The sequence below is a fragment of the Phyllobates terribilis genome, unplaced genomic scaffold (genome assembly GCF_046119375.1).
Source record: "Phyllobates terribilis strain yellow unplaced genomic scaffold, ASM4611937v1 Scaffold_13__5_contigs__length_258822181, whole genome shotgun sequence".
Classification (NCBI taxonomy): domain Eukaryota; kingdom Metazoa; phylum Chordata; class Amphibia; order Anura; family Dendrobatidae; genus Phyllobates; species Phyllobates terribilis.
The window spans coordinates 123471939-123499049 of NW_027362773.1; the positions used below are offsets into that span (position 1 = coordinate 123471939).

Sequence of the window (27111 nt, forward strand, 5' to 3'; positions counted from 1 at the left end):
GCATGTTTCATGGTTATTAGATACCCCAAAAAAACATGCGGGGATCACTTGTGCATGGCAGGCAATCCCCTCAAGGCTTTTTTGGCCAAGAAGCATATGGGGCGGAGAATCGAGCATGTCACTTGAGCACCCGCGATACTAAGTGCATACCCGAGCACCCGATGCAAACTCAAGTAGCGAGCACTTGCGCTCAACACTAGTCGCCATATCATCATCTTTTTTTTTTTTTTTACTTTTGAAAAAAATCCCTAGCCCAACTCTAAACCTACTCTAAACCCAGCCCCAACCCTAGTCCAACCCTAACCCTAGCCCTAACCCTAACCCCAAGCCCAACCCTAACCCCAAGCCCAACCCTAACCCTAGAGTTTATTTTTTACACCGTTCCTCGTGCGGTATAAGTGATTAGACGACTTTATTCTTCGGGTCGGTGCGATTGCAGCGATACCAGAATCATATTGTTTTTTTATGATTGACAGCTGTCACACACTAAAAGACATTTTTTGTAAAATCCAGTTTTTGCATCGCCATATTTTGAGAGCTATAATTTTTCCATATTTTGGCCGACAGAGTCATGTGACGGCTTGTTTTTTGCAGGATGACTTGACGTTTTTATTGGTACCATTTTCAGGCACTTGCCATTTTTTGATCGCTTTCTATTCCGATTTTTGGGAGGCAGAATAAACAAAAAACAGCAATTCCAGAATTGTTTTTATGGGTTTTTTTTATGCTGTTCTGCGTGTGGTAAAATTGATAAGGTAGCGTTATTCTTCGGGTCAGTACGTTTACAGCGGTACCACATTTATATTGTTTTTCTATGTTTTGGCGCTTTTACACAATAAAAGCTATTTTATAGAAAAAAATATTTTTTTGTATCGCTTTATTCTGAGAGCTATAACTTTTATTTTTCGGCTGATGGAGCTGTATGGCGGCTTGTTTTTTGGGGGACAAGATGATGTTTTCAGCGGTACCATTTTTATTTATATTCGTCTTTTTGATCGCGTGTTATTCCATTTTTTGTTTGGCGGTATGATGATAAAGCATTGTTTTTTGCTTCGTTTTTTATTTATTTGTTTTTTACCGTGTTCACTAAAGGGGTTAACTAGTGGGACAGTTTTATAGGTCAGGTTTTTCTGGACGTGGCAATACCAAATATGTGTACTTTTATTGTTTTTTTCGTAATAATATTTATTGATGGGTACATCATATTTTTATTTTTGGTGGATTATTTATTTTTTTATATTTTTACAAAAGAAATTTAATTTTTTTTTTCCATTTTTAACACTATTGGGACTTTTATTCTGTGCCCCACTATGGGACTTTCACTTTTTTTTTTATTCTGATCGCCTGTATAGCACAGGAATGGAGCACCATCCCTGTGTTATACAGGCTGTCAGCACTGCAGATGCAGAAGATATTTTGGTCATGCACTGAGCATGACCAAAATATCTTCCTGCTGTCTGGTGACCCGGATGTTGTCATGACGACATCGGGTCGTCATGGCAACATCCGGGAAGCCGGGGCAGACAGCGCTGGAGGCAGGGATAGGAAGTGAATATTACGATCACCTCCACTTGCCCCCGCAATGCTGCGATCGACTTCGATCGCAGCATTGAGGGGGTTAATGTGCCGGGAGCGGTGCGGGACCGCTCCCTGCACATAGTCACAGCTGGCACCCGGTGCTATCAGCTGACACCCGGCGGCGATCGCCCCGCACCGCTTGTGTGCGGGAGCGATCACCATATGACCTAATAGCACGTCATTGGTCCAATCGGCAAAGGTCACCATGACGTACTATTAGGTCATACGTCAGAAAGGGGTTTATACAGGCATCACTGGTAAAGGAGTGTCTGGCTGCAACAGTAATGGGTGCACAACACGTGATCTGCGCCACTAAAGTGAGGGAGCTGGGTGGGTCTTTAAATGGTTGGATAATGGATGTTTTTTGTTATTCAAAGCATTTGCTCCTGGCCAGCCCTTATAATGCTTAACCATGCTACAATAGATCCAGTTTACAGGCCTGTAATAACAGCTGTTTTCTCACCTTCGGTCCTGGAAACATATCATTCTGCTTCAGTTTGATTATCAGTTCTGTACATCCAGAGCAGCTGCCTATTTGGAGGGTCGGGGTGGTAGGCGGTTGTGTTGGTCGACTGGCACCCCCTAGTGGTTGAGGCGAATCAGTATCTGTGTGCTTAGTGGGTTCAGGAGGGTTCTGTGAACATAAAAAATGAGAAACAAAAGTTCTAAACAATATTCCAAAAGGACAACAATATATAGTTGTTGTTTTTTTTTACAGGGGTGGATTGGAAACAGTGATTAAGAATGACTGTTTTTTTCCATTTTGATTTATTTATTGATTTTTTCTTGCTAATGTTTATTTACCTTTTCATTTATTTCACCCTTTGTGTCCCCTATATTATCAAAAAAGATCTTTTAGGGATATCTCAACATTTAAATACATTTTCTATTGCTGATTTCTCTGGTAACTGGATCTGGTATATTAGCCCCAGTTATAGCGTAAGTTCAGAAGCTTGCTTGAACTGCAGAGCAGATCCACAGAGACCCAACAGTTCCTGCTCTGTGCTGGCATCCCACAATCACATGATCACTAGGAAGGGAGGAGGAAGCAATGTTAGCTCTTTCTATACCTTATACATATTTCTCCTTCAGCACTGTGGAAATACTAATCAACAAAGCAAATACAGTAATAAACCATCTCAGCCTTCTCCATGGGGTCGGGATGTGACTGACAGCCGGCTACTTACTACTGTAGCTGCACTGTCCGGCTGCTTACTTTGCAGTGACGTTCTAGAATGTCAGTGCAGAGTTCTACGTGGATCGCCTGGATGTTTAAGGTCTATGGGTGGTCCGGAAGCAAATAAAGGGGTTATACAACTACATTTTTTAAATCTTTTTCTCCAAAGCCTTCCTGTATATACAAATAAAATCAGCTGTGATCACCTCCTACCGCTCCAGCCCCCGGCTCTTAAATTCTGGCTCCAGGTTTTGCTCATATACAATGCATTGTGAAAGTATTTGGCCCCCTTGAACTTTTGTACCTTTCGCCACATTTCTAGCTTCAAACATAAAGATATAAAATTCAAATTTTTGGGGGAAGAATCAACAACAAGTGGGACACAATCATGAAGGGGAACAAAATTTATTGGATATTTTAAACTTTTTTAACAAATTAAAAACTGAAAAGTGGGGCGTGCAATATTATTCAGCCCTTTTACTTTCAGTGCAGCAAACTCACTCCAAAAGTTCAGTGAGGATCTCTGAATGATCCAATGTTGTCCTAAATGACTGGTAATGATAAATATAATCCACCTGTGTGTAATCAAGTCTCCATATAAATGCACCTGCTCTGTGATAGTCTCAGGGTTATGTTTCAAGTGCAGAGAGCATCATGAAGACCAAGGAACACACCAGGCAGGTCCGAGATACTGTTGTGGCGAAGTTTAAAGCCGGATTTGGATACAAAAAGATTTTCCAAGTTTTAAACATCTCAAGGAGCACTGTGCAAGCGATCATATTGAAATGGAAGGAGTATCAGACCAATGCAAATCTACCAAGACCCGGCCATCCCTCTAAACTTTCATCTCGAACAAGGAGAAGACTAATCGGAGATGCAGCCAAAAGGCTCAAGATCACTCTGGATGAACTGCAGAGATCTACAGCTGAGGTGGGAGAGTCTGTCCATAAAACAACAATCAGTCGTACACTGCACAAATCTGGCCTTTATGGAAGAGTGGCAAGAAGAAAGCCATTTCTCAAAGATATCCATAAAAAGTCTTGTTTGAAGTTTGCCACAAGCCACCTGGGAGACACACCAAACATGTGGAATAAGGAGCTCTGGTCAGATGAAACCAAAATCGAACTTTTTGGCCACAATGCAAAACGATATGTTTGGCGTAAAAGCAACACAGCTCATCACCCTCAAAACACCTCCCCACTGTCAAACATGGTGGTGGCAGCATCATGGTTTGGGCCTGCTTTTCTTCAGCAGGGACAGGGGAGATGGTTAAAATTGATGGGAAGATGGACGGAGCCAAATACAGGACCATTCTGGAAGAAAACCTGTTGGAGTCTGCAAAAGACCTGAGACTGGGAAGGAAATTTATCTTCCAACAAGACAATGATCCCAAACATAAAGCAAAATCTACAATGGAATGGTTCAAAAATAAACATATCCAGGTGTTAGAAGTCTAGACCTGAATCCAATCGAAAATCTGTGGAAAGAGCTGAAAACTGCTGTTCACAAAAGCCCTCCATCCAACCTCAATGAGCTCGAGCTGTTTTGCAAGGAAGAATGGGCAAGAATTTCAGCCTCTCCATGTGCAAAACTGATAGAGACATACCCCAAGCAACTTGCAGCTGTAATCGCAGCAAAAGGTGGCGCTACAAAGTATTAACTCAAGGGGGCCGAATAATATTGCACACCGCACTTTTCAGTTTTTAATTTGTTAAAAAAGTTTAAAATATCCAATAAATTTCATCCCACTTCACGATTGTGTCCCACTTGTTGATTCTTCCCAAAAAAAATTTAATTTTATATCTTTATGTTTGAAGCCAGAAATGTGGAAAAAGGTAGAAAAGTTCAAGGGGGCCAAATACTTTCACATGGCACTGTAGTTTCAGGGTTGACATCACATGACCGCTGCAGGCAATCAGTAGGCTCTGCAGGGTAGAAAATGTAAACAGCACCTAATAGGCTGCAGCGGTCAAGTGATGTCACTGCCGCAGCATTTAAAGCAAAACTGGAGCCAGCAGAGGAGGATTGACAATGGTGTAGCAAGATATGTGCGATTATCAATGGGATAAGGTATAACTTTCCAGTTGCTGCAGGTCTGACCACCGTGGTCCCCAGCGATCTTGAGAACCGAGGTTTTGAAAAGCCCAGGCTGAATAGAACAGAGGTTGACCATGGACACTGCCATGCCATTAATTCTAATGGAAGTGCCGAAGATCAGTAGAGCGCAGCACTCAGCAATCCCTAGTAATCCCATTAAGGCTATGTGCCCACGTAGCAGATTTGATGCAGAGCGTTTCTGCCTCTCTCTGGCAGAAAAAAAGCATGCAGATTAAGGGTATGTGCACACAATGCAGAAATGCTCAGGATTTTTTCCTGAGCATTTCTGCATCTCCCTGGCAGGAAAAAACGCATGCGGATAGTACATGCGGTTTCCTGCCAGGGACATGCGGAAATGAAGCGGTCTTCACTTTCATTTCCGCATGCGGGTTGACAAGCGCTTCCCAAGCGATTTTAGCATCACTTGGAAAGTGCTTGTCAACTTCACACTATATAAATCCATGCAAACAGCATGGATTTATATAGTGTGTGATGTCAAAAAATAAAAAATAAATATATACTTTACCCTCTGATGGCCCCCGGTGTCCTGCTTCGCTCGGTCACGGCTACCGGCAGTGAAGACTGAAGGACCTGCCGACGTCAGCGTCACGTGACCTGTCACATGACTCTGACGTCAGCGAAGGTCCTTCTTCATTCAACCGCGAAGTGCGTATATATATATATTTTTTATTTTATTCTTTTTTTTTTTTTAATGGTACCTGGGTCTGGATGAGAGTCCTCTCATCCACAACCGGGTACCATCCGCACATTAGACCGCATGGAATGCGCATCAACATATACAGTGATGCGGATTCCATGCGGTCTAATGCAAGTCAATGGCGCCAAAAAAGCAGCGTTTCCGCAAAATTAATTGACATGCTGCGGATTTTTGAGCGCAGCGTTTACGCTGCGGAAAAATCCGCATCATGGGCACAGCACATGCGGATTTCAATTGGGGAACATTGCTGCCCTTCTACCATGCGTTTTTCATGCGTTTCCGCGGCATTTACGCAACTGCAAAACCGCCGCGGAAACGCATTAAAAACGCATCGTGTGAACTCAGCCTTACATGCGTTTTTTCTGCCAGAGAGAAGCGTTTTTACATGAGTTTTTGCATGCGTTTTTTCAAGCACTTTTCCAAGCGATTTTGAGCATCACTTGGAAAAGTGCTTGACAAGTTGATCACACAATATAAATTAATGTGTGAACAACTTAGATGCTTTAAATGCAGCATCTATAGTATAAAAAAAAAAAAAAAAAAAAAAAAAAAGAATTAAAACGTTAAAAATAAAAAAAACCTGTATATTCACCTCTCCAGCAGCCCCCGGTCAGCTCTCGGCCGCGTCTACTCTCTTAAGCGTCCCGCAGTGTACTGTCAGGACCGGCGGTGACGTCAGTCAGCTGATGGTCACGCGACCATCACCTGACCGCCGACGTCAGCGGTCGCATGACCATCAGGTGACTAAATGACGTCACCGCAGGTCCTGACAGTACACTGCGGAGAAGACGCGGCCGGGAGCAGACCGGAGGAGTCCGGGGGCCGCCGGAGAGGTGAATATAGAGGTTTTGTTTATTTTTAAACTTTTTTATTTCTTTTTTTCACTGCGTGGTAGCCGGGATGAAGAGGAGTTGTAGTCTCCTCTTCATCCCAGGTACCACACGCACCGCGATTTCGCTGCAGCGTAATCGCGGTAGAAATGGTCATGCTGCGTTTTGCAAACCAATGCGAATTCGGCGCGCAAATTAGCGCATCATGTGCACAGCACATCCGAATTCACATTGCTTTGCATGGCAGACTGTTTTAGAAGCGTTTTCGCGGCCGTAAATACGCCGCAAAAACGCTACAAAAAATCTACATGGGCACATAGCCTAAGAGTGAATGGAGCGGTAGTGAGCATGATCGACCAGCGATGGGAAGGTCTTCCTCTATTCCATCGATAAGGTATCACATTCGATTTTTATGTCACACGCGTGCTACAGGCAATCAGTGGCCGCTTTCAAATTATCAAGAGAAAATTAATGTTTAACCAAATGCTAACTTTGTCTGGCAAACACAGCAGGAACAAGAAAGTAAAAGACAAACAGTCGAAATAATTAGCCCTCGCTGAAAGAAAGCAAATCAATCATTTTTCAGAACAAAGCACTCTACACAGAACAGAAAAAAAGATTTAGTTTTAACCAAACTTTTAAAGAGGTCATCACTAGTGATGAGCGATCGTGCTCGTTTAACCCTTTAAATGAGCACGCTCGGGTACTCGTCGAGTAGTTTCGGCATGCTAGGCATTTCAGTTTCAGCTGCATGTGTCGCGGCAGTTACACAGCTGTGATACATGTAGAGATTGCCTGTTTGTCAGGCAATCCCCATGTGTGTCACCGCTATGTAACAGCTGCGACACATGCAGCCCCCGCGGCTGAAACTCGGCATGCTTGGCATTTCAACCTAATCGGTGAGCACCTGAGCGTGCTCGTTTAAAGGGTTAAACGAGCACGCTCGCTCATCACTAGTCATCACTCCAAAACTGGTGAGAACCAAACTCTGACCAACAGCACTGTCCAGTTGTTGGGTCTCACCGCTAGAAACCCACCACCCACAATTACCTCAGGATCAGGTATAGGAGACGGTGTCTGTTGTCGGTTCTTGAAATCTTCATAGTGCAACGAGACACCACTGAGCTGCAGGATCTTCTGGATAAATGCTGGAGGCTGATGGATGTCCACGGGGAAAGTCTGACCGGAATCTCTGACCGCCTCATCACAATAATCTAGTCTGAGGGAACACGAGAAACACCATGAGTATGGCGTTGGAAGATATATGGTCATAACTAAAAATGTGGTTGTATCGCATAGGTTGTCGGCGATGCCAGGAGTGGCACCGGGTTAAACATTGCCCTGTCAGCAGCAATTTGAAAGCGTTTGTCTATAATCAGACAATCCCTTTATAGAATTATGGCACAATGGTAAAGAAATCTATACCTCTACATACAGAAAACTGGAACGGAAAGACGTCTGACCTTTTAATGTGTATTTCCAGGGCTGTCCCCGTGGCAGATTCAGCTGGCATATTCTCAATTCGGATAATGGTATCTAGAAAGGTCACCTTAATCCTCCGCAGCACTACAGGAGACAAGATGGTACTGAGGGTAATAAGTAGACTAGAAATCTGTGCAATAAAAACCATGCTATCGAATGCTACTTTCTATAATGCAGTGATAAAGCAAAGACCCCCATAAGCATTAGATTAAAGCTGGCCAAATCTGTCAATTTCAGCATCATCGGCCGACTGTCTGATGTGTATGGGAGACAGATAAAGTCATTGGGGCTAATGGTCGGACAGTCTGAATTTATATGCACAATCCGTTTGTTTTACCTGGAGATAAAACACTATGAGGGGTCTCTGGTAGTGGCTTAAGCGCCCCATACACTTTAGATAGCTGATGACCAACCGGCTGCGATCTCACTGAGCGCTCCTGTGTTTTCTATGAAAGAGCTGCTGCCAGACACTTCTGGTGGCGACTTATCACTTAAAGAATAAAATATTGGCTGAAATCGTAGACGCTGGATCCTTATTTCACCCAACATCATCTACTGGGGGCCCCAAAATTAGACTGTTCAGAGAGCCGTTAATATTGGCAGGTATGGCCGACGTTGTATGGGGGCCTTTACTCAGCTCTCCCTGTTAAACATGCATGAATGCTTAGCTGAGCCAAGAGCTTGGATGTTGGTCAAACCAGTGTTTGGAGAAAAGCTCTAGAAGATATATGGACACATTTACAAGAAACTGTACCTGTCTCTATAGTTTGTGCAAACATTTCCAATCCTTCGATGGGCTGCGGGGGCTCTGAAGGTTCCTCGGCTTGCTCTTTTAGGCACTCCTGGGCCAGCTGCATGCTGGTGGTCATACATGATGACCAGCTATGTGACTCTGCACCCCCTGAACCTGGACACATGGTAGAATTGTGGGGAAAACAGAAAGCAAATCAGAACGGAGAACAAAAAAAAAAATACTGCAAAATGAACATCAGATAAATTCCCTTTTTTACCACCATAACTTTTTCTGATCCATTGCTATGAAAGCTCATATTCATAGGGATGAATGGGAGCTACTGAAAATGCAGAATGCCGCCCCCAGCCTTCTCCATAGCCCCCATGTATGGCATTCGGGAGATAAATCAGAGGTCAAACCTCATTGATCATTTTTCTCAGTTTTCTTTATCGTAAACCTTAAACCATCACAGTGAGAAAAGCCCTTTAAATCTGTCCATGTTGCTACTGACATCTTATGAACGGCAATATACTTCCACAATATTTCCTCTGCTGGGATAATAATATTCATTCTGCCCGTCACTCTGATCATTACAGACATCTCACAATAAATGTCCATTTACAGGCGGCTTCCTAACAATGATAAATATTGATACGCTGGTCCTAATATGGGCACTGAGCCGATCATAACCTAATGTTTAGATGCAGAAAATGCTTTCTTGGTTCCTTTACATTTACTAAACTGCTTTGTCTTTCTGCAAAATTGAAATTACTTTGGCTGGTGATTATCTTCAGTTTTGCTCTTTTACTGTCTGTGCATCCATGCTGTGCCACTTCTTCTTACAAAAGTGATAGAATTGGGCAATGGAGACTTATAATGGCTGCAGCAAAGATGTGAACAAAGCCTTAGATAGATGGGCCAACTATCCATATAGCATACACGTCAAACTCTGGCCTGTGGGCCAAATCTGGCCGGTAGGGTGGTTGTATTTGGCCCGCGACACAAGAACAATCACCCCTATGTGGGGCCCATTATTCCGGACGGAGGACTAGGTGGGGTCCATTATTCCGCACGGAGGACTAGGTGGGGCCCATTATTCCGCACGGAGGACTAGGTGGGGCCCATTATTCCACACGGAGGACTAGGTGGGGCCCATTATTCCACACGGAGGACTAGGTGGGGCCCATTATTCCGCACGGAGGACTAGGTGGGGCCCATTATTCTGTATACTGGTTGTCCTGGGACTTTGTTCAAGTTTTTCATTTTGGCCCTCTGTGTGTTAGACTTTGACATCCCTGGGATAGGACATTAATAAAATTCTATTCCTTCTTTTTATCTAAAATGTACAATAATGGAGAATGGAGACACCCCCCAATGGTTAGTCCTCTCAAAATAATCACGGCTGACTAACTAATGTGTACGGTAAAGTAATGGGGTGGTCTCATCCTATAAAGAGGCATATCTGACCTCTAAGACCCCCTCCCCAAATGAAGGGGCAGCACTGCATCACCACAGTCCCCTGGCCGCACGCTGTGCAGGGCTATGCAGCATTGCAAGTTAAAGGGACCATGCAGATATTCCCTGGACAGGATAAACAGAAGAGGAATCATCACTAAACCAGCAGTGTCGCCCCTTCATTCTTATGTCATAGATCAGACCCCCAATGATCAGACAGTGATGGCATATCATAGCAATATACCCATCACATTTGGCACACACAATGCATACCTTTGGCTCACGGCATTGGGCTTGTTCTTTTTTTGTGCTTTTTCCTTAGCAGGGTAGATCCACGTATAACATATGGATGTGCGGCCCGGGTCTTTTTCTCTACAGTACAGTTGTATTTTGCTCTGTACAGTTTTCGGGTATGAATACCTATTCTTTTTTTAACTGTGCACCATATTCAAGACCACATTGAAATGCTTTGGAAAAAAAAGTGGGTATGATGAGCACTTACCAGCTCTGTATTTTGGTCGACAGGTAACCTGCAGTTCGGAAACTTCCAGAGTGCAGTTCTCTGTGACGAGCGCCGACCACGGGATAGTAACGGAGATACTTCCGATGAAGCCGTCAACTATTTCGAGCGGCGCCCCCGCAGAGTCCAGGAGGTCGTTCACTGACTGAATCGGAATAGAAAAATGGAAAAGATGAAGACAGCAGAAAAAACTGCAGAAGAGTAATGAGGTATGCGGAGGTTAAAAATAAGATAATTATTGCATTTCATTAGAAAATCCAGTTTATAATAGGTGAATGACTCGAATGTTTCTTCTACGCATCGAAAAACTATGCAAGGGGCAATACGCCTGACAGCAGTGGCACTGGGATTTAGGAAGTGATGAATGCCCAGGACACATCTATTGCTCACGTACACGCAGGCGACCTGTTTACACCAGCGCTGATCTTACAGCCTATACTTCTCATACCTGTCTATGTGTCCAAAGCTATTTTTGCAGCATCAATATCGGTTCTAAATTACGTGAATATCGCTGAGGTTTCTAGTTTGGAAATGCTGCAAATGCTCCGCAGACTTCACCTGCAAGTTGTGGCGGCTTCTTAAAAGTAGCAGCGGCTTTCAACCGTATTTTAAAAAAAATGTAAATTAGTTATTAAAGTAGTTTTCAGTAGAAAGAAACCCCACTTTGTCTGGCCGCATTCATTTTAAAAAAAAACAAGCAAAATGTGCTTTACTCACACTCCCCGGGTCCAGCATTGAGTCTCCGCCGCTGCTTGCAGTGTGTTATTGTCTGCAGCGCTGACTGACCAACTGCAGCCGGAGAACAAGGGTTTTCCAAAAGCAGAAATCCCATTAAGACTATGTTCACACATCATGTTTTTCTGGCGTCAATTTTCTGCAGCAAAACCTGATCTTCAAGCTAATTTTGTTCAGGATTTTTCTTGCAGTTTTGGTGCTTTTTTTTATGCATTTTTGGTGCGTTTTTTCACTGTCCTTCTGTCTCTTTTTATTCATGTACATAAAGTTCTGTGATAAAAAAAAAGAACCCCATTCTATTTTGGCATCAAAAACGCTGAAACAAATTTTGGTGCGTTTTGTCAGCGTTTTTTTCACCACCCATTACTTCCTATGGGTGAAAAAAAAACGCTGAAAGAAGTGACATGCTCTATTTTCCCAAAAAACATGCAAGGCACAAAATCCTGAACAAAAAAAAACCCATGATGTGTGAACAAAGAATTATGGTTTCTCATAGACTTTGCTGGTACTGCAAAAGGCAGCTGAAAATCTGCATAAAAAACTGCATCAAAAAACGCTGAAAAAAACATGATGAGTGAACATAGCCTTAATGGCCACAAGTGTGCACAAACTCTGCGTCATTTGCTTATTTTTTAATAATATCTGCAATTAATTCCTAATGATACAATTGACTCTCGAGTTGCCCACATCTCAGATGCTGCACGCACACCGTTACGGGGGACGCTGCCCCGAAGGAGGAGGACTGCCAAGAGAACATTTTGTAATGAAATAATGCAGTGACAGCTGAGGATTTCCTGGCCGGCCGGCCGCCCCATCACAACGGCGTGATACAAGATTCCTAGAATCACTGTGAACATTGAGCAAGTTACTAATTCCTGTGCCAGATGTAGTGTCCATAGCAGATCTCTCCAGGTATTTCCAGGACCCTGGCTGCAGCTTCGCTCTGTAGGCACTTGCTGGGTTAACAAACATACCTAGTGGCCCGGATGCACAAATTCTGGAGTTTTGTATACCAGTCTTGATAAAGTGTGCACTGGAGTAAGACGCGCCCAAATAATTAAGAGGTGCACCTGCTCCACCGCAAGAAGTGTCTCATTTACACCAATTTTTCTGCATAAATTATGACTTGTTTGTCGACAGCATCTTTCCCTGGCACATTCATCTGGCAGGGGCTTCAATCGGAAAAATAATAGTTTTCAGGGGACAACTCACCTTTGGGTATATTCCCACGTTGCAGTTAACTAAAATACCAAATTTGGTTCTACTGCAATAAGTCAAGTTTTGGGAATTTTTCAGCCAATTATCGCTTTACAAAACCACAGGAAATTTAGGGCTAATACAAGAAACATTACAGAGGGTATTGGAGGCTGATAAAGAGCTACTAATACCTCCCAGGGAGAAATCCTGATGGCAGGTTCCTTTTATATAGCTCAGCACAATAATGTGACAAGTGGTTTCTCAAAATTCATTATAAAATGCCACTCTTTCTGAACCCCTCCATAACAAGCATCTATAGTACTTAGTAGAGCACCTCTGGCTGTTACAACCTGCTGCAAATGTGATGCATAGCCAGACACCGGCTTCCAACAGCGTTTCTGTGGAATCTTAGCAAATTCTTCATTGGCAATGGCATACCAGTTCACTAAAATTCTTGGGTTATCGAGACAGTGGTTCAAAAATTTTATAGAAGAGATCACTGCCGTGCACAGTCAAGGAAAAGGATAAAAAAAGATAGCAAAGGCATTGAATGCTCTTCAAGATACAGTTGGGGCAGAGTTCACAAGCTCAAAGTGATAGGAACACTGGCTCCACTACCTGGATGTGGCAGAAAGAAAAAGATGTCACTGATCAGGCCGACAGCGACGCGTGGAGGGGGCCCGGCGGTGCCGACAGCGACGCGTGGCGGGGGCCCGGCGGTGCCGACAGCGACGCGTGGCGGGGGCCCGGCGGTGCCGACAGCGACGCGTGGCGGGGGCCCGGCGGTGCCGACAGCGACGCGTGGCGGGGGCCCGGCGGTGCCGACAGCGACGCGTGGGCCCGGCGGTGCCGACAGCGACGCGTGGCGGGGGCCCGGCGGTGCCGACAGCGACGCGTGGAGGGGGCCCGGCGGTGCCGACAGCGACGCGTGGAGGGGGCCCGGCGGTGCCGACAGCGACGCGTGGAGGGGGCCCGGCGGTGCCGACAGCGACGCGTGGAGGGGGCCCGGCGGTGCCGACAGCGACGCGTGGAGGGGGCCCGGCGGTGCCGACAGCGACGCGTGGAGGGGGCCCGGCGGTGCCGACAGCGACGCGTGGAGGGGGCCCGGCGGTGCCGACAGCGACGCGTGGAGGGGGCCCGGCGGTGCCGACAGCGACGCGTGGAGGGGGCCCGGCGGTGCCGACAGCGACGCGTGGAGGGGGCCCGGCGGTGCCGACAGCGACGCGTGGAGGGGGCCCGGCGGTGCCGACAGCGACGCGTGGAGGGGGCCCGGCGGTGCCGACAGCGACGCGTGGAGGGGGCCCGGCGGTGCCGACAGCGACGCGTGGAGGGGGCCCGGCGGTGCCGACAGCGACGCGTGGAGGGGGCCCGGCGGTGCCGACAGCGACGCGTGGAGGGGGCCCGGCGGTGCCGACAGCGACGCGTGGAGGGGGCCCGGCGGTGCCGACAGCGACGCGTGGAGGGGGCCCGGCGGTGCCGACAGCGACGCGTGGAGGGGGCCCGGCGGTGCCGACAGCGACGCGTGGAGGGGGCCCGGCGGTGCCGACAGCGACGCGTGGAGGGGGCCCGGCGGTGCCGACAGCGACGCGTGGAGGGGGCCCGGCGGTGCCGACAGCGACGCGTGGAGGGGGCCCGGCGGTGCCGACAGCGACGCGTGGAGGGGGCCCGGCGGTGCCGACAGCGACGCGTGGAGGGGGCCCGGCGGTGCCGACAGCGACGCGTGGAGGGGGCCCGGCGGTGCCGACAGCGACGCGTGGAGGGGGTTCGGTGATGCTATGTGGCTGCTTTGCTTCCTTTGGTGCTGGAAAACTGCAGTGTGTGGAGGGAAAGATGGATCCAATCAGTATCAGGAAATCCTAAGAGAAAGCATCATGACTTCTATGAGGCAGCTGAGGCTTAGATGACATTGAACCTTCCAACGGGGCAATGATCCCAAATATACCTTAAAGTCCACCAAATATTAGTTTCTGAAGAAGTCCTGGATTATTCTGGGTAGCCTTCACAGTTGGCTGATGTGAAACCCATAGAAAACCTTTGGTCAGATTTGAATAAGACGGTTGCAGCCACAAATCCAAGAATATTAGTGACCTGTAGGCCATGAGGAGTGAGCTATGATTCCTCAGGAACGTTGTCATCACACTTTCACCATCGGAGTGGTATCACTAATGTCTGCTCCCTGCCCCTAGTAATATGCTCACCAGCTGCCGTCTTCTGCTCCTCCCGGCGAAGCTCTAGTCTCACTCCGCCTCGCCAAGCAAATTCTGGAGCGATCCGGCAAGTCACAACCAGCAGAAGACGACTGGGACGGCGTAGATAACGGTGGCTGATAAGACTATTACTAGGGGCAGGGAACATGCATTAGTGATACCACGCTGGCAGGGAAATAAAAACGGAGTGGTGCTTTAATAGTTCTGTAGTAGTCTATAAAAGTGTAGAATTTACAGAAACCACTTGAGAAAACAGTTGCACTGTGCTATTGTTCTGGTTTGATTGGTTTATTGCAAACAGCGGAACGTTTGTAAATTTTGCTACAAATCCTAATTTGCACTGGGATGGAATAATTTCCCAGAATATGCTGCATTTTTCTTTCAGCCGGATCCATACAGAAAAGACATGCGTCTATGAGGACAGGCAGATGGGTGTACAGTATAGTCCACAGACTACTATAGGTGCTGTAGTACAGCTCCATACATCTCTGAGCTTGCACAGACCCCTAACACAGCCACGTGCATGAAGCCTGGGGGTATCCGCTACATGAAACAATATAATGATTCACTTCTATTGGACTGAAGATGAGCAAAAGAAAGTGTTACAGAGATCGAGATCTGTCCAGCATCCCCTGCTTGTTCAATGTCTTTACAGACGTTTGCTCTGATGGTATTCTAGGAATGGTAGTATAATACCGGACACAGCAACATAGTCTAATACAGGAAAAACTGACAGTACAGAATCCCGCACTACAGGGGACAGGTGCTAATAGACAGGCGTTTGTAAGCAGACCACCAGAACTCTGAATGTACGGAGTCAATGTAATGCAGGGTGTGACCCAGGATCAGCACAAGAGAAGTAATACATTGTATTTAAAAAGTTACTCATCCCATGACACATCCTTACAAAATGTAAAGTACAGTCATTACACCTCAGCCTACAGTTGTCCCACATCTGTCCATGTAAACTACAGTCATTACAGTCCTGTCCATGGTGTAAACTGCAGTCATTACACCTCTGCCGACAGCATAAGCTGCAGTCACGTCGTTCCACCTAAACCCCAGCCGGCCCGCGCCTGTCCACCTAAACCCCAGCCGGCCCGCGCCTGTCCACCTAAACCCCAGCCGGCCCGCGCCTGTCCACCTAAACCCCAGCCGGCCCGCCTCTGTCCACCTAAACCCCAGCCGGCCCGCCTCTGTCCACCTAAACCCCAGCCGGCCCGCCTCTTTCCATCTAAACCCCAGCCGGCCCTCGTCAGTCCACATACAACGCAGCCATTCCACGTCTGTCCTCGGGCTGCCCCCCGTTATAAGGGCCCCTGATGACCCCCAACAGTCGTGTCCTGGATTCCCCAGTGTCACCACAGACATTCCTGCGGATGGCGCCAGGCGCGGTGCGATTACCCAGATGTCCAGGTGGATGTCGGTCAGCCGGCCACTGCCGTTGTACAGGTCCAGGCTCAGCTGCTCCAAGCTCAGCCGCTCCTCCAGGTAGTGGCCCAGGTAATGCTGCAGCAGGTAGCGGCACGCCCGGGTCTTGATGGAGCTGGACCACGGAAACAGCCAGCGAGACATGGCGAGGAGGGAGATGCGGGGAAGAAGGGTCCGACCTCACCTCATAACCCAGGAGCCAGGGCGCTGATCCCCAGGGCTGACACTCACATCACACTGTGTCCTGCCTGGCCCTCAGTGCAGGAGACCCCCAGCACTGTGTGTCCTCACCATAGCAACCACACCAGGACCCCCCTACTACCGCCACCTCCTCCTACATAATAACCCGCCGTCGCCTTTTGTCCTGTGACTGAACTCCTGTCATATAGGCAACAGCAGCGCCGGCCCCTCCACTACACTCACACTCTGCGGTAACCTGGCCCTAATAACGCGTGCGGTTCTCTCCCGGTTGCCCCCTTCTACAGGGTCAACAAAGTCTACGCCAAGGTAATCAGTCCGCGACGCCCGGTTCCGGGTCACTCTGTGTTTTGCTTCTCTACAAAGCTCCGCCCCCCTTTGGAGCTGCGTAATGACGTCAGGATGAGAAGCACCAATCGCGCGACGTAAACAACGTGCGTCAAGTGAGTGGGCGGGGACAGTGCGGGGGCGGCCATGTTGGTACACCCAGCGGAGGCTGGGAGCAGGAGAGGAGGAATCTCCCTACATGGCCGCTATTACAGCATCACTGTGTATCTTCCTGTCTGAATAAAGTGATACATAATTAGATGTTTGTCTGAGGAAAACTGAAACTAAATTTGAATAATGTGACTTGGAAGCTTTTATCAAACGGGATTATTGGGACATAGAAGCGTCCTGTTCCAGCAGCCATGGCGGTGGTCAGGGGCCAAAGGATGGGAGAGGGAGTAACGCCTGTTACTTGCTGGCCTGGCGGGATGTCCTTGTTGCAGCTAACACACGTGACGTTGCGCCACAGCGGCTGTTACACCCAGCGGTGTCGCATGTGGTTTGTGGACCCACTGTGCCACGGGGCCAGGCTTACCTAGGAGAGCCGTAGCTAAGCGGCTACCAGGTGTTCACTGGAGCTCCTGATGGTGGAGACAGGCTGAGCTGCAAGTAGCCGCCAGGCACCACTCCTAGGCAGGACCCGGTACTGCAGCTGCTGACCCCAGGGGTCAGGTTAACTGACACTAGGGCTATGTTCAGACACACCGGTCTAGGATATTGGGTCAGAGAACATTCTGATACTGGCCGCACCGAGACCAGGGGACTTCAGGGGCAGGACTGGCCGCACCGAGACCAGGGGACAATGTTCAGGCTAGGCCGCAATGAGACCAGGAGACTTCGAGAACAGGACTGGCCACTGCCGGACCAGGGAACTTCAGATACAAGACTGACCACTCCAGGACCAGGGGACTTCAGATACAAGACTGGCCGCAATGAGACCAGGAGACTTCGAGAACAGGACTGGCCACTGCCAGACCAGGGAACTTCAGATACAAGACTGGCCACTCCAGGACCAGGGGACTTCAGATACAAGACTGGCCACTCCATGACCAGGGGACTTCAGATACAGGACTGGCCACTCCAGGACCAGGGGACTTCAGATACAAGACTGGCCACTGCAGGACCAGGGGACTTCAGATACAAGACTGGTCACTCCAGGACCAGGGGACTTCAGATACAAGACTTGCCACTGCAGGATCAGGGGACTTCAGATACAGGACTAGTCACTCCAGGACCAGGGGACTTCAGATACAAGACTGGTCACTCCAGGACCAGGGGTCTTCAGATACAGGACTGGTCACTCCAGGACCAGGGGACTTCAGATACAAGACTGGTCACTCCAGGACCAGGGGACTTCAGATACAAGACTGGCCACTCCAGGACCAGGGGACTTCAGATACAAGACTGGCCACTCCAGGACCAGGGGACTTCAGATACAGGACTGGCCACTGCAGAACCAGGGGAATTCAGATACAAGACTGGTCACTCCAGGACCAGGGGACTTCAGATACAAGACTGGCCACTCCAGGACCAGGGGTTTTCAGATACAGGATTGGTCACTCCAGGAGCAGGGGACTTCAGATACAAGACTGGCCGCTGCAGGACCAGGGGACTTCAGATACAGGACTGGCCACTCCAGAACCAGGGGACTTCAGATACAAGACTGGCCACTGCAGAACCAGGGGACTTCAGATACAAGACTGGCCACTGCAGGACCAGGGGACTTCAGATACAAGACTGGCCACTGCAGGACCAGGGGACTTCAGATACAAGACTGGCCACTGCAGGACCAGGGGACTTCAGATACAAGACTGGCCACTGCAGGACCAGGGGACTTCAGATACAAGACTGGCCACTGCAGGACCAGGGGTCTTCAGATACAGGACTGGCCACTGCAGGACCAGGGGACTTCAGATACAAGACTGGCCACTGCAGAACCAGGGGACTTCAGATACAAGACTGGCCACTCCAGAACCAGGGGACTTCAGATACAAGACTGGCAACTGCAGAACCAGGGGACTTCAGATACAAGACTGGTCACTGCAGGACCAGGGGACTTCAAATACAAGACTGGCCACTGCAGGACTGGGGGACTTCAGATACAGGACTGGCCACTCCAAGACCAGGGGACTTCAGATACAAGACTGGCCACTGCAGGACCAGGGGTCTTCAGATACAGGACTGGTCACTCCAGGACCAGGGGACTTCAGATACAAGACTGGCCACTCTAGGACCAGGGGTCTTCAGATACAGGACTGGCCACTGCAGGACCAGGGGACTTCAGATACATGACTGGCCACTGCAGGACCAGGGGTCTTCAGATACAGGACTGGCCACTCCCGGACCAGGGGACTTCAGATACAAGACTGGCCACTCCAAAACGAGGGGACTTCAGATATCAGACTGGCCACTGCAGGACCGGGGGACTTCAGATACAGGACTGGCCACTCCAGAACCAGGGGACTTCAGATACAAGACTGGCCACTCCCAGACCAGGGGACTTCAGATACAAGACTGGCCACTGCAGGACCAGGGGTCTTCAGATACAGGACTGGCCACTCCCTGACCAGGGGACTTCAGATACAGGACTGGCCACTGCAGGACCAGGGGACTTCAGATACAAGACTGGCCACTTTAGGACCAGGGGACTTCAGATACAGGACTGGCCACTTCAGGACCAGGGGACTTCAGATACAGGACTGGCCACTCCAGGACCAGGGACTTCAGATACAGGACTAGCCACTCCAGGACCAGGAGACCTCGGATGCAGGACTAGCCATACCAGGACCAGGGGACCTCACAACTTACTAGTAGCGCACCTTACTAATGATTCAACTCATTGCTTGGCGACTCCCTAAGGGAGAGGGAGTCTTTTATACAGGATGACTCCCATTAATTGGCTGGGAGCCATCTTGCAGGTACTACACATTATACTAAATGCATCTCAGCAACAAGCTGCCCCTTCAAGAACCGGGAACGCACGCACTAGGCACGCATCCGGGAATTGTGGCGCATAGACAAGCAGGAGAACGCCAGGGACCGCGGAGAGGGCGGGGGCAGTGAGTAAGCCGGTGTCCCCGCTTGAAGGGGGAAGAGGACACCATGCAGGAGCGGCAGCAATGGCTCTACAGCAGATAGTCCGAAGAAATATGCAGCCAGGTAACAGGTGAAACACCCTCTCCCGTCCAAAGCCACAGATCACTGTCCTGGGTGATGGGATTTGCCAACAAATTCACACCAACTCTATTGGAAAGGCTTCCCGTGCTAACAGCAGCATAATACAGGCATCTGTTGCAAATTATTTCCCACCCACTTCAAAGGGAATCTGTCAGTAGGATCAGCCTCACTAAGCCATCTATATGGGCATGCAGGTCACAGGAAGCTAAATAAAATGACACCTTGATATCTGCGATCCGATGTCTTATTCCAGAGAGATCCACGTTTTTCTTATACTGTATATATTCTAAATGAAAGGGCATGTTACCAGTGTGAGACATTTAATGACTGACAGTCTGCTCTCCTGATCTACATGTCTCACTCTGGTAAACGTCCCCTTTCATTTATAATAAGCTCTGGAGGCAGATTCTCAGGGAGATCTATGTCCGGCCCATAGATCTTAACAGCTCATTTATATATAAGAAAAATGTAGATTTCTCTGGATCACAGATATCAGGGTATCACTTTATTCAGCTTCCTATGACCTACATGCCCTTATAGATGGCTTAGGAGGGTTGATCATAATATCAAATGCCCTTTCAAGTTCTGCCTGACTCAATGGCTGTTTGCAAGCATTGGAAAAATTATTTTTCCGGGTTTCCTCATGTCATAACGAGAGCACAGAATGGGGACTCGTCTCTTCTGATCATATTAGGCAATATCATGGGCTCATTCCCTCATTACACCATTAAGGAGCCACAAACTTTGCATCTTTAGGACCTGACTATTTCTTGAGTTGTATTTTTTCATGGTGCTACCATTGGGTTCTATATAATGCACTGATTAGATTTCATATATAATTTTTTAGGGGGCAGAATGCAAAAAATAGCCGTAGTGATCAGCGAGCACTAAAATGCTCGAGTGCTAGGTACTCGAATCGAGCAGGTCGGACGCTCGGATGGGTTCAACTCGAGTACCAAGTATAATGGATGTCAATGGGAAACAAGCATTTTTTCAGAAGACCCTAACAGGAGGGCTGGGGGGCAGGAAAATCACTGAAATGGATGAAGACTGCTCTCAAATGGAATGGGAACAGCATGGGGAAGACACCTGGACGCATCTCTGATTCCCAGGTCGCTGCTGTGAACAATGTTGTGTGAGTATTACTCCACTTTTACGGACTGACAATAAAACATACAAAACCCAAGATAGAAAAGATCTTACAGTAAAACATGTTTGGAAACATTCTTTCCTGTACAATGACTTGTATATAAGGTAAAATTAAAAAGAGGAAAAAAAAACGCCTCCTCCACCCCTTAATAGCTGGGCCATCCCTCACCTTATTTCCCCATTGCCTATGACTACAGTAGATGACATAGTAGAGGGTGGAATAAAACTACACCCACCGGTAGCCACTGTTAAATGTAATTTTAACATTTTCCTACCTTATTTGGACATGTGGTGTGTGTGACATGGTCAGACACATCCTGCTTAATTTATGAAGGAGGGACTCTGAAACTTGCAAAGCCTATGTGGACAATGCAAGAACTGCCAAAAATTAGAAGGCAAACAGACTCTGTACACCCTGTATTAGACATAAAGGAGGGCCTCAGACACATTCTGGTAAAATTGTTAGGTAGAGGAACTCCTAGACTCATAAAGCCTATGCACTAAGTGCAAGGGCTGACAGAAATTGGGCCGTGGGGAAGACAGGGTGGTGCTGGGAAACATGCTGGAAGCATTATCTGCCATCCAGTCGACCACCTGTTCGCACTGTTCTGGCTTCAAGAATGGTGTCTCACACCCACCTGCAAAGTGGAACAGGAAGCTAAGTCTCGTGGATGAGCGTGTTTGTTGTCTTCCCGCTGTAGGCACAGTTTCACCTGGCCTATGGCCTCGGCATTTGTATGCACCATCAGCAGCACGTTCACTTCCCCGTCCTTTACCGCATGCCTTGCTCATTTTAAATTAGGTATATAATATACTAGCTATTGAACCCGTTCTTCTCCCGGGTGGCGAGCATTGGTATATGGTCTCCCATGCTGGTATGTGCTGCCCCCCTCCTGGTATTTGTGCTGCCCCCATCCTGTCCCCACCATCCTATCCTTGTATGCATGGCACCCCTCATCCCCATTCTGGTATGCATGGCACCCCTCACCCCCAATCCCTGTGTTAGGGTGAACACTTTGGTATGTTCACTAGTTGCCTGCTCCTGGCCTAATGGATATGATCAAGTGCATGCAAGAAAGAATAACATCAGACACACACACAGTCGGATGTAAGCTCTCCTTGATCAGCTATGGCACAGCTCCAAGTGTCCTTTATTCAACTCCAACATAGATTTATATAACCTCTGTATATGGGCTTGGTTAGCCCCAGAATGTGAGTAACCAGATGTATTGATTGGTTAGTCCATGGGCAGATCCATGAGGTCATCAGGGTGGGTTGGTCCATGAGGTCATCTGGGGGCGTGATCCATAAGGTCATCAGGGGGCGTGATCCATGAGGTCATCAGGGGCCGTGGTCCATGAGATCATCAGGGGGCGTGGTCCATGAGGTCATCAGGGTGGGTTGGTCCATGAGGTCATCAGGGGGTGTAGTCCATGAGGTCATGAAGGTGGGTTGGTTAGTCCTTCTATAGAATGCAGCTTCCTCCCAGAACAGAGCATGATGTGATGAAGCAGGAAATGGCAGCCATCTTCTGATCTAAACAACCTTATGTAAGGTGAAATAATACACTTTGTGGGTCTTTTCTCTCAATCTCCTATGTCTTGAGGTTAATTAAGTATTTGAGCCTATGGCTCTCCTCAACACCTGTATGCATGGCACCCCTCACCCCCAATCCTGGTATGCATGGCACCCCTCACCCCCAATCCTGGTATGCATGGCACCCCTCAACCCCAATCCTGGAAGGCATGGCACCCCTCATCCCCAATCCTGGTATGCATGGCACCCCTCACCCCCAATCCTGGTATGCGTGGCACCCCTCATCCCCAATCCTGGTATTTGTGGTACTTCTCATCCCTATCCTGGTGCATGGTACCCCATCCCTCATCCCTATCCTGGTATGTATGGTATTCCTCATTCTGGTATGCATGGGCCCCTCATCCGAATCCTGGTATGCATGGCACTCCTCATCCCTATCCTGGTATGCATGGCTCCCTCATCCCCAATCCCGGTATGCATGGCACCCCTCATCCCCAATCCCCGTATGTATGGCACCCCTCATCCCCAATCCCGGTATGCATGGTACCCCGCATCCCCAATCCCGGTATGCATGGCACCCCTCATCCCCAATCCCGGTATGCATGGCACCCCTCATCCCCAATCCTGGTATGCATGGCACCCCTCATCCCCAATCCTGGTATGCATGGCACCCCTCATCCCCAATCCTGGTATGCATGGCTCCCTCATCCCCAATCCTGGTATGCATGGCACCCCTCATCCACAATCCTGATATGCATGGCATCTCTCATCCCCAATCCTGGTATGCATGGCACCCCTCATCCCCAATCTTGGTATGCATGGCTCCCTCATCCCCAATTCTGATATGCATGACTCCCTCATCCCCAAATCCTGGTATGTATGATACCCCTTATCCCCAATCCTGATATGCATGGCAACCCTCATCCCCAATCCTGGTATGCATGGCACCCCTCATCCCCATCCTGGTATGCATGGCACCCCTCATCCCCAATCCCGGTATGTATGGCACCCCTCATCCCCAATCCCGTTATGCATGGCACCCCTCATCCCCAATCCTGGTATGCATGGCACCCCTCATCCCCAATCCTGGTATGCATGGCACCCCTCATCCCCAATCCTGGTATGCATGGCACCCCTCATCCCCAATCCTGTATGCATGGCACCCCTCATCCCCAATCCTGGTATGCATGGCTACCTCATACCCAATCTTGGTATGCATGGCTCCCTCATCCCCAATCCTGGTATGCATGGCACCCCTCATCCCCGATCCTGGTATGCACGCCTCCCTCATCATCAATCCTGGTATGCATGATACCCTCATCCCCAATCCTAGTATGCATGGCACCCCTCATCCCGAATCTTGGTATGCATGGCTCCCTCATCCCCAATCCTGGTATACATGGTACCCCTCATCCTTATCCTGGTATGTATGGCACCCCTCATCCTGGTATGTATGGCACCCCTCATCCCTATTTTGGTATGTATGGTACCCCTCATCCTGGTGTGCATGGCACCCCTCATCCCAATTCTGGTATGTAGGGCCTCCTCATCCCAGAAACCTGGTATGCATGGCACCCAATCCCTCATCCTAGTATGCATGGCACCCCTCATCCTTATCCTGGTATGCATATTACCCCTCATCCCTATTCTGGTATGCATGATACCCCTCATCCTGGTATGCATGGCACCCCTCATCCCTATTCTGGTATGTATGGTACCCCTCATCCCTATTCTGGTATGCATGGCACCCCTCACCCCCCAATCCTGGTATGCATGGTGCCCTCACCCCCCAATCCTGGTATGCATGGTCCCCTCATCCCCCAATCCTGGTATGTGTGGTACCCCTCATCCTGGTATGCATGGTCCCCTCACCCCCCAATCCTGGTATGTGTGGTACCCGTCACCCCCCAATCCTGGTATGCATGGTCCCCTCACCCCGCAATCCTGGTATGCATGGTCCCCTCACCCCACAATCCTGGTATGTGTGGGCCCCCTCAACCCCCAATCCTGGTATGTGTGGCCCCCTCATCCCTTTCACGCTGTACACACATACAAAAAAAATAAACAGTTATACTCACCTTTCTTCTCTGTGCTCCAGCGCTGCTGCGTCCTGTTCTGCCGGAAGCCGGGGGAGGAATGCGGCACTGGAGCACCTCGCTGTCCGGCGCCATTTTGCTGAAGACACACTGCAAATGTGTCTTCAGTAAAATGGCGCCGGATAGCACTATGCGCATGCGCCGATCCGATGCCTCACCCCTGCCCTGGTCTCCAACGAAGAGAGGCGCCGCGGCAACGCTCCTCCCGGTCAGGTAAGTATGTAAGTATGGTGCCGGATATCGCGGTACGCGTCCAGTGCCTATGCATACTGTGATCTCCGGCGCCATACACTCCTCTTACCTGTAACGGCTGGATGCGTGCTTCTGTCTGGAGCCAGACTGCGCGTCGCGCATGCGCAGTCTTTCGAGGCTTCAGACAGAGACATGCATCCCTGGTTATATTGTAGATGCCTGCAAACTTTCCGGTATTAATAGGGAAAAGAAAATGTGGCCCCAAAGGATTTTTGTTTTTAGGTTGCAGCAGCTGTATAGTTATAAAAGGACTGTAAGGCAACAAACCCTGCCTATATGCTCTGTGGTAAGACGACTCGCTCGGCCGCTTCTGGAAGTAGACTCAGGAACCGGGTTTTCTCTGCAGGCTTTATTATATGGCATAAAGTCCTGCAACTCCAGCAAAAATAAACACGGCCATACTGGCAAAACGACAAAACAAAAGATAAACGATAGTACAGTCCATATGTATGGGGAATACGCCACACAGGGTGTAATCCCAGACTTCAGCTCCGTCCTGAGCTGAAGCTATCCCAAGCTGGAGACCTTGCCTCTACACACCACAACACAGGAAAAAAAACAGGACTGAACATTTAAACCATGCTCAGCCACACCCTGAGGGGAAGTATGGTGAATGACATTCCTCCTATCTCTGTGTCATTCACATAAAACCACATGCTTTAAAAGAGTTAACCCCCAGCATATAACATGCTGGCAGAAATTTAGTAGGTCTCAGTTCACACAGGAGAGCAACCTGAGTGACACATACCTCCCCTCATATGTCACACCAGTGACTCTGTCATATACAGTATCTCCAGCGACAGCACAGCTCCTAGGCCAACTTCTGAGGCATCTGTCTGGAGCACAAACCCTTTAGTAAAGTCTAGTTCAACCAGGACCGTCTGCTTACAGAGTGCCAGCTTCAGCTGTTGGAACGCCATCTCAGTTTCAACCGTCCATTTCGCCATCGTTGATTTTGTGCCTTTCAGAAGGTCTGTCAATGGTGCGGCAATCATCAAAATTTGGGATAAACCGCCGGTAATATCCCACGATTCCAAGAAATGTTCTCACCTGCTTCTTGGAGAGAGGTTGAGGCCAGTTCTGAATTGCCTCAATCTTATTGACCTGTGCCTTAATTTCGCCTCCGACGACGACGTAGCCTAAGTGCTTGGCCTCCTCCTTTCCAGTGGCACATTTTTTCAGATTTATCGGAAATCCCGCCTTCCTTAGAGCATCCAGAATCGCCTGTAGCTTTGGCAGATGACCAGCCCAGTCTGGGCTAAAGATGACAATATCATCAAAGTAGGCTGCGGCATACTTCTTATGTGGGCCGAGGATCTAATCCATGGCACTCTGGAAGGTGGCTGGCACCCCCTGCAGTCCGAAACACATTCGGGTTTATTGGAAGCACACATCAGGTGTGGAGAAAGCTGTTTTCTCCTTGGCCCTCTGGGACATGGGGATCTGCCAGTAGCCCTTCATCAAGTCAATGGTGGTAATATATCTTGCAGGTCCAAGCCTCTTCATGAGTTCATCGACGCGGGGCATCGGGTATGCGTCACAGTTGGATACCTCATTCAGCCTGCGGTAGTCATTACAAAATCTCCACTCCCCGTCGGGCTTCGGTACGAGAACGATGGGACTCGACCATCTGCTCTTTGATTCCTCTATCACGCCGAGTTCCAGCATCCTCTTCACCTCGGCTGAGATTACCTCATGGCGGGCTTCAGGAATCCTATAGGGTTTGAGGTTTACCCTAACATGTGCTTCCATCAGCACGTCATGCTCGACCACCTGCGTACGCCCCGGCAACTCCAAGAACAGGTCACGGTTCCATTGCAGCAGCTCTCTACATTGTTGCTTCTGTGCCGGCGATAGAGTCTCTGCTATCGTGATGTCCTCGACTTTGGCTTTCGGACTAGCTCCCAAACAAGAAGCCCACAACATTTCCCGATCTCACCATGGCCTGAGCAAGTTCACATGGTACACTTGGTGCGGCTTTCTTAGGCCAGGCTGGTGAACTTTGTAGTTCACTTCGTTGAGTTTCTCCACCACCTCATACGGCCTTGCCACTTGGCCAGGAACTTGCTCTCGACAGTGGGAATAAGCACCACAATGCGATCCCCAGGCTGGAACTTCCCAGGTTTTCTTGGCAATATCCAGGAGGCTTGTGGGACCTCTCTCACCGAGAAAAGCAGGAACGGTAGCAGGTAGTCTCAGTCACAACCATCCTTCTC

The 27111-nt window shown here is 48.8% G+C and overlaps 1 protein-coding gene across 1 annotated transcript in view; it reads right to left on the bottom strand.

Annotated features, from left to right (window-relative positions):
- ATG2A (autophagy related 2A) overlaps window positions 1-16756 on the bottom strand; it is a 97108-nt gene extending 80352 nt beyond the window's left edge. Inside the window, exons 1-6 of the mRNA XM_073658589.1 lie at window positions 16134-16756; window positions 10573-10735; window positions 8637-8789; window positions 7864-7966; window positions 7451-7619; window positions 2042-2212 (exon numbers count right to left, since the gene is read on the bottom strand). Coding sequence (XP_073514690.1) covers window positions 2042-2212; window positions 7451-7619; window positions 7864-7966; window positions 8637-8789; window positions 10573-10735; window positions 16134-16304 — 930 coding nt within the window. The 5' untranslated portion in view covers window positions 16305-16756. The remainder of the gene's footprint in view (window positions 1-2041; window positions 2213-7450; window positions 7620-7863; window positions 7967-8636; window positions 8790-10572; window positions 10736-16133) is intronic.
- Between the last annotated feature and the right edge of the window lie 10355 nt (window positions 16757-27111).